At 43.9% G+C, this 8,489-nt stretch overlaps 1 protein-coding gene across 1 annotated transcript; it reads right to left on the reverse strand.

Moving 5' to 3' along the window:
- Positions 1 to 235: 235 nt before the first annotated feature.
- Positions 236 to 3,483, reverse strand: dusp1 (dual specificity phosphatase 1). The gene is made up of 4 exons (XM_086178812.1): positions 2,839 to 3,483; positions 2,463 to 2,608; positions 2,143 to 2,362; positions 236 to 1,460 (listed from the first exon to the last, which is right to left on the reverse strand). The coding sequence occupies exons 1-4, from the start codon at positions 3,245 to 3,247 to the stop codon at positions 1,102 to 1,104; spliced, it is 1,134 nt and encodes a 377-aa protein (XP_086034938.1). The 5' UTR covers positions 3,248 to 3,483; the 3' UTR covers positions 236 to 1,101.
- Between the last annotated feature and the right edge of the window lie 5,006 nt (positions 3,484 to 8,489).

Consider the following 8,489-nt stretch of genomic DNA (forward strand, 5'->3'; position numbering starts at 1 on the left):
GGTGAACGTTTGCTCCTTTGGAGGTCGTTGAAATTTGAAAATGCGTGGCGGTCGTAACCATGAACGTGGGAGGTGTAGGAGTTGAAATGGACTTGTAGGTTTGTGGACGTGTAGATAGATATTTACGCAACAGAGTTGAACAAACTCAAGACTGTTGAAAGACTCTTGAGAAAGCAGCGGCAGGAAGTGACCTCGCAGTCACGCACACAAAGAAATGAGCAGATCACGTGACGAGTACGAAGTAAAAGGATTTATTCGATGGTATAAAAACATTTGAAGGAAACATACAAAAATATACGATAAAGAAATATATTACTTTGATTTAATAAATATGTCAGATAGCAGTCGGTGAGGACTATCTTGCCCCCGTCTTCAGACTCCTGGGGTTCTGTCCGTCTCAGAGCTGCGGTACACAGTACAGAAACTTGAGGTATTTAATGGTCGATTTTCCCTGTCGCGTCGGCGTCGTCAAGGTTTCGTTTGTTTTCTGAAGGCAGGTGTTTGCATTTGAGTCGGCGGCAATTCCGCCGCAGCTCCCAAGGATACATTCATTGCTCTTCAAATGAACGGAGTAACTTTCACGCAGGTGGGGCATTGCGTTACTACCGCTTCCTATCCAACACAAAACGGGCATCTTTAGGAGATTTGTCAATATTCCTGAGACAACGGTTAGCCCTCTCGAATTTGCTGACTTAATGGTTAGCAAAAGCGGTCGCCTGCATTTAACAAAATCAAAATCAGTCGCCTGAATGAAGATCATTCAGATTCATCCAACTTCCACTAAAGAAATACGTTCAATTGTCCTTTTAGTAAATCCGTCAAGGATCATTATGACTTTCACATTTTCGATTACACATCAATACTGCCTGGCTGTAATCGCCAACCTCCCCCTGAAATGAAGAGGCAGAAACGCGTCCGTTTGACGAAAAAGGTCAAACTTAAAATGAAAAGTACACCGGTTCAGTCCAGTGAGACCAGCACGTTCAGAGTTCACAAACAAACAAACGAAAAAAAAAACAAATACAGACTCGTGACGTGCTCCGAGAGCCACGTGACGCGGGGTTGCAGTTCAGAGTCTGAGAAATGACGGCGTCTCCCGGCTCAGCAGCTCGGAGAGGTGGTGATGGGACTGTGAAGGAAAGAGCGTTGGCCGGCCGACGTGTGCACGGGGATGGACACCGGGAAATTGAAGACCGTGCCGCCGCCGCCGCCGAGTGCCGGGCTGCCGGCCTCGGACGAGCAGGTGGACGTGGCCAGGACCTGCGACTCGAACTGCAGGAGCTGGCCCATGAAGCTGAAGTTCGGGGAGATGATGCTGCGGCGCTGCTTGACAAACTCGAAGGCCTCGTCCAGCTTCACGCGGTTGGTTCGCATGAGGTAAGCCAGGCAAATGGTGGCGGAGCGGGAGATTCCAGCTTGACAGTGAACGAACACGCGACCTCCTTTATTTCTCACGGAATCTGGAAGGATGACAGAGAGCAATTTAGAAAAAAAAGAACCCCACACACACACAAAAAGGTGAGAAAAGCGTATTTGCACGAGATAAAAACAAAACAAAAGTCCTTGCGACAATTTCAGTCGGTATTTAAACCCAACAGCGCTCATTAAGCCAAAGGAACCCGGTTAATGGGGGTGCGAGCCGGTGGGGGTTTCTCCCAAAGGAGCGTACAAAAGAGGGGAACAGACCCCTGCGGAGGGCTATTGATCTGGGAGGAAGGCCGACAGTGAGCGAAGAGAATTTGCCTTTTGTTTGGCCGGGACAAAGAATGGCGTGGGGAAAGGAGGAGGAGGAGGAGGGGGGCAATTCAAGCCCCGCCAGCCAATCCACCGCAGAACTAGTTTGGTGCCGTTGCCTTGCGATTCATTCAAAAGCCAGGCGTCCCCTTTATCTGTGGCCAAGAGCTGGTGATGTAACCGCCATTGTGGTAAACAAGTGCTTAGCCAGCTGGTCAGTTTTGGAGGGAACTTTTTTTTTTTCCTCCTTCCTTTAAATTTAAATCCAGAAGTCCCACAGTGATGTAAAGGAAGTCGTGGGTGGGGGTGGGGAGGTTCTGGGGGTAACAGCTGTGACAGATGCTCACGTTCAGACGCCGAGGGAGGGGTGGGAACTTCAAAATAATAACAATAACAACAGGGACTCACCGATGAACTCTATCGCCTCGTTGAACCAGGAGCTGATATCGGCCTTGTGGTTGTCCTCCACGGGGATGCTCTTGTAGAGATAGGAGTCCTCGAAGTGGTTGGGGCAATTGGCGGAGACGTTGATGAGAGCGGTAATCCCCAACATGTCCAGCATGTCTTTCCTGGAGGCATGGTAGGCACTGCCAAGGTAGAGGAAAGGCAAGATCTCCACCGGTCCACCCTGCGAGAGAGAAGAACAAACACGACAATAAGCAACCTTGAAATACAGTAATCAATGAAAAGCTCTCTCTCTCAGAGAAGGTCACCGGTTTGACACGGACCTGGTCATAGAGGGGGGTGTTGCAGGGGCTGCAGCCGGGATCTGCGCTCTCGGGGCGGCTGGCGCTCAGGGGCAAACTGAGCCCTTGTGAGGGGGAAGGTTTCGTGCACATAGCCGGGTACTCGGCTGAAAAAGCGTCGAATCCTCCTGGAAAACGATGGGGAAGAAAGAAAAAAGTAAATACGAGCACGCAAAGCTTAAAAAGGTGCACCGAAGGAGAAGTGACAACTGCAAGCGCGGTCTATTTCGGTTGTTTACGGCCGCGCCAGCTGCCGCGGTGACAGCTGTAATCCGCGTTTGTTGCCTCCGTTGTTAGGAGACAAATGCACACACACACACACACACACACACACACACACATATATACACACACTCACCCTGCAGGATGAACACCCCGGCGCCGCACGGGTCGCGACACAAGGCGGCCACGGCGAGCATCAGCGTCCCGTCCTTCTTGGCCTGGCTCAGGTCGGAGCTGCGCTCGTCCAGCAGCACCACGGAGCGGTACTCCCCGGACAGCAGCCGGCCGCGGGTGTCCTCGTTGGGGACGATGTGCTCCAGGCCCAATCCGCCGCGGGCTCTGCGGCGTACGATGGTGCTGAAACGCACGTTGGACGAGCCGGGTATGTGCGACGCGTTGAAGGAGAGGAAGGAGCGGCAGTCCAGCACCAGGCAGCCCGGGACGTCGGCCTGCAGCAGGCCGCGGAGGCGCGCACAGTCGATGGCGGGGACCTCCATTATGACCATAGTAGGGCGGCGGGACAGAAACGTCAAATCCAGATACATAAAGCTGCGACTTGGGCTCCTCAAGTGGCAACACTTTCTCGCGGTGTTTACTGAGCGCCGCGTCCTTTGTTCCGGGTTGAAGAGTTTCTTTAAAAAAAATAAAAATAAAAAAAATGAACCGCTACAAAGTCTGGAGAAAACGCCCAAAAACTTCTTCGGTCCTCTTCTGAAGTTTATCCCTTGTTTTATCCCTTCTTCGACTTTATCAGGCGGTGTCGTTACTGCGTTTACAGTAACACTATGTGTTCCTCCGCGCAGCGAGCCCCTTTATATAGGCCCTGCGGTTGTGAATGAACGTTAGTGACGTCATAGGCGCCCCTCCCCCTCCCCCGCCCCTCCCCTCTCTGGCTTCCTGCCAGCGTTCGCAGACGTCATCGCCTCGCGGTAGGGACGAGACTCGCGCGCAGAAGTGGGAGGAGGGGGGAGGATGTGTGAGCTGCGCATGCGCCAAAAGCCGTCCGGCAGCCATTTTTAGTGTCCAGCTGTTCGCAGTGCGGAGCGAAGGTATCTAGCAGCACTCCAAAATCCCTGTGTAAAAATAAGAATGAAAAAAAAAAGAATTGAAATTATTTAAGGTTTTTCCATGCATAACGTCAAAAAAAGTCCTTTTATATTTTTGCGTAAAATAACATATGTATTTAATAGGTCGAAATCTTGTTTTGGAAACTGGACTTGAATTTCTTCACTTGTGGACATTTCACCCCGCATCCGAGAGGCTTCTTCAGTTCTAATGGCCTATGTGGAGTTTCCAAATATAACTGCGTTTTTGGCAAAAAAAAAAAAAAAATGAATTCCTACTCAGAAACTCCATAGGTCATTAGAACTGAAGAAGCCGCTTGGATGAGGGGGGGAAATGTCTTCAAGTGAAGAAATTCAAGTCCAGTTGCCAAGATAAGAAGATTTTGCCAAAAATTCTGCATGACCTGGTTGAATGAGAACCTCCACAGACATGTAAACATGTCACATTAGTCATGGACTGCCTGCGTAGAGTAGAATATTCCCTTTAATCGTCGCACAGTGGGGAATTTTCAATTCCCATAGCGGAAAGCGGATAGTGCAATAGAGGTAGTTAATAATGTACAAGCAGTAAGATACATAAATATCAGAAGAATACAAAAATTAGAAAATAAAAATAAACGACACATAAAAATGAAGAATATAAATATATAAACAGTATAAACATGTGCAAAATTGGCAAATAACAGAGTACAACAATGCAGAGTGCAAGCAGCAGCATCTACTGATGTTAACCTTTCAATCTGCATTACATTGTACGTTTTAAAGATTAAAGATTGACACAAGATTTGATGTTCTTGACACAAGATTGACTTAAAGATTTGACACAAAATCATTGAAATGACCTTATGATATTGTTGCATAAAATGTTGTTTTGTATGTCAACATGTCAGGATAGTCCTGGACTGCTTGCACTGACCGTTAACCTAACAATTCTCACACTTTCTATTTGCACTTTAATTCCCACATGCTGAATTGCGAAGTTTAGATTGCAAGTTTAGAATTTTAGTAAACTACCTATGTTACTAAATTGACATTGTTATGCTATCTGATGCTCACTCTTGACAGCAAAGAGTTTCATTGATCATGCCAATGAACACGTTGAATCCTTGTACACTTGGGTTAGGGTTAGTGTTAGAGTGAAAAAGTGAAAGGTTTGGACAGTAATTGCGCAAAATCAAAATTTTCAAGCATCTCTCAACGAATGCGATTCAATTTGTAAATAATGGCGCTTTGTATTTCGTGTGGTTTGAAACGATGCAGTACAAAAAAAACCCGGACTGATGAAGAGGATTAGGGATTATGTGATTTTAGTGTGTAAGGGAGGGACGGATTACTTGAAAGGACACATGTTTCTGACATTTGAGATAATAATAAGTTTATTAAGAGGCAGTTGTTTTTTATTTTGCCGTGGGCAGTCTGATCCTGCATTCAAAGTCACGGTCAACCTTGTCAATACTACCATATGTTGCACACTTAGAGGATTGAAACTGCGTTGCTCTTAAGACCCACATCGCAATAGATGGATTATAGACATGGAAACATTGTATATGTAAACATTGTTAAGAAGACTCTAAACAGAAGATACAGACGTGTATAAAAGGTACAAATATGAAATATCGTACAATAAAAAAAAAGAGTTGGGGGGAAAAGGGGCAGTGGTGAACTTTTCAACAAAAGGTTTATTTTTCGACAACAAAAAACAATAATATAGTATGTCATCCGAGGTGTGATGTCACACAGTGGGTTGCAATCACATACGACAAGACTTAAATGGTAATTTAATAATCCAAATTAAATCTGCTACAGACACAGGGGCGTCAGTTTTCAGATAAATACATTTGGGGGAAATGATGAGATTCCATTCGGACCAAGGAAATTGCATGCGTCTCAGTTTTCTCGAGTATTCTCGAGTAAGTTATCGTCACATGTTGCTTTGGTGAGCTTTTGAATATCCGTCATAGTGAGCAGAACGCGTTTGGTTTTCGGCAGAACAATTGTCATTGTCGCACCTGTATCAATTACTGATAAGTACTTTTCTTCTGTCATTCGGTGACCTCTGGGAACACTGTATACATTGTAAAAAATTCAGGGAGGGCAATTTCAAAACAAAGCCAAAGCTGACAAAGATTGAAACCAAAAGATTGAATACATTTACAACTGGTATTGTGTTTCTTCATTTTTAGTAGTTGCGCAAAATATCAGCAAGTCAGTAAATAAGGAATGTGCCAAATTTTCCATGATGTTAGCGATTAATTAGATTCCTATTTTGCCTATTCATCTGAGAGTTGACAAATAACAAGATAATAAGTAAATATCTGACACGGGACCATAAAAGTTTATTCTTTGTTTTTATTAGTCAGAGGTACATAGTGTTCAATGCCCCGAGAGCAAAGGCTAACCATAAAAGTTAATCACTGTATAGAAATCTGAAGTCCAGTAAATTTCCACACGCTGAGAAACAAAACACCGGCCTACCAGGAAGACAACAGCAGATGGGTCAGCTCAACCGGTTAGCTTTGTTTCACTAGTGACCTGACTGAAACAGATAGTTGTCATGTGTTCCCAAAACTGCTTTACACACAAAGTCCTCACAAAGACAATGGAAACCCCTTTTTGTTTATCGGTTTGGTCCCTGACTTACAGTTTGCAAAACTGCTTTATCACAATGAGGAAGGCGACTTTTTCTTACAACGCAGACATCAAAAACAGGCGGTGCTACAACTTTGCTTTCTGTCGTTTGTTTGCGCTTCGTCCCTGGTTGCTTTATTCTGTGCATTTTCACTGTATATTCAATTACTTTGAAACATAGTCCCAGTCGTTATGTGTCAGTGTTTGTGTTTTGTTTTTCTTTTGGGCTTATCACATAGTTGTTTTCCCCAGGCGCTGCTTAGTGGCTGCCAGCAGCTCATTGCTCATCCATGATGGGTTAATGTCCCAAGAGGGATTAATAAAGTGTAAAAAAAAAAAAAAAAAACAAGTGAAAAAATACTATCATAATAAAGCACTTTGATGACAATTTCTTAATAATAATAATAATAATAATAATAATAATAATAGAAAATTAGAGAGGTTGACATTGCCACTATTAAGATAATCATGAATGGAAGTATTCATTTTAAATGCAGCTCTGTTGTATCATAATTTCATAACCAGCCATTTGATTGTATATCAAAATATTAAATTCTACTTTTTTTTCTCCTTTATTGCTTTGAACTAAAGGTGTGATCGCATGTGGACCGTAGCAGAGAAAAACACTTTTCTGTCTTTTGGCACCTCAGGGCTCACAACAACACCCTTGTCTCATTTCTAGCCTTTTTTTTTCTTGTTCTCCAGTTAAGAAACATCTACTTTCAACTCAAGAGATTCATGTTAGGTTGAATACATTTTTTGGTGAGCATTAGAAAAAAACGTTTACATTTTTGGACTCGGCTTCACGTGCTGTCATGTAGGCCGTGACCTCATTCTCACTTTACTGTCACTTTAACATGTTGGACCCAGCAGATCCACATCTACACTGTTTTGACGGTGTCACTTGTGAGCTGTGAGGGGGGCGGGGGTGGCCTGGGGGGGCCTTTGAGGCAGAAACGTAACCGGTCACAATAGAGTGTAAAAATTCTCCAGCCGGTTTAACCTCACACTCCTGTGAGATGAGTCAACTGTGATACACATGCCACAAAGAAAGAATGTTACACACTAAACTGAGAGGGGGGTCAAAAAACAGTCTGTACCCAAACATTTTGTCCTAAGTGAAAATGTGTATTTCTTCTCGTCAGGAGGATTGCATGCCCGGTGTTGGGAAAGACATTAAATAAGCTGAGTGTAAAAAGGGAAAGTTTTCAGCTACCGTGAGAGTCTTGCGATTCAAAAAATAACAACAAAAAACAGAAAGACTCTGAAAGTCAAAGCATAAACAGTTGACTATGTCACAATATCTTGAAATTACTAGCTGCAATCAGAGGCCTCGCTCACTCTGTAATCCCCACAACCAGTTAAAACTTCAGGCAGAAAGAGAAGTGAAACAGAGGAGAAAAAACTTTTATCTGTGGTCAAGGCTCACTGCCAATTGCAGTCATCCATAACTGTTTACTGTCATTTTCACTACAAGCAAGCACTGAGCCACCATGGGGAAACACAGGGGTCTTTGGGTGACACATACAGGCACATATAAAGAGAGCTAAATATATTTTGATGTCATTCAAATGTGGTGAGACCAATAAAACTCTGAATAGCCATAGGGAAAACCTTCCCTGAGTGAGATAGTGGATTTTTTCAGCAGATACATTTATGTTGGCACATCATGCGTCTTTAGTTTCTGTTTTGATATTGGATGTATTTCTGAAAACCCAATTGCAAACTGTAAGTCTGATGAGCAGATATCTCATAGGGAAAATTAACCAGGTCATCACTTTGGGGGTTTGACAACAAAATATGATGTACCCAATATTATAATTACAACTGAGTGATGCTAATCAGTTACATGTCTGGGAAATGGTGTTTAAGCTAAAATGGCTAAATCATTTTCATGACAGTTTTCTTGTGTGTCTAATGTGGTTGATAGATGGTTCACAGTAGCAAAATAACATTTTTGGAACTGAACAATTGAAGAATTTTTGCATGAAGGTCTCTAGTTTGATTTTGACAGAGGGACTCTTCTGTGTGGAGTCTGCATGGGTTTTTTTTCTGGGTTCTTCGGTTCAAACAGTCCAAAAACCATGCAGGAGGT

Source organism: Fistularia commersonii, chromosome 31 (assembly GCF_037954325.1).
Source record: "Fistularia commersonii isolate RoL2024-O1a breed Wild chromosome 31, RoL_Fcom_v1.0, whole genome shotgun sequence".
NCBI classification, from domain to species: Eukaryota; Metazoa; Chordata; class Actinopteri; order Syngnathiformes; family Fistulariidae; genus Fistularia; species Fistularia commersonii.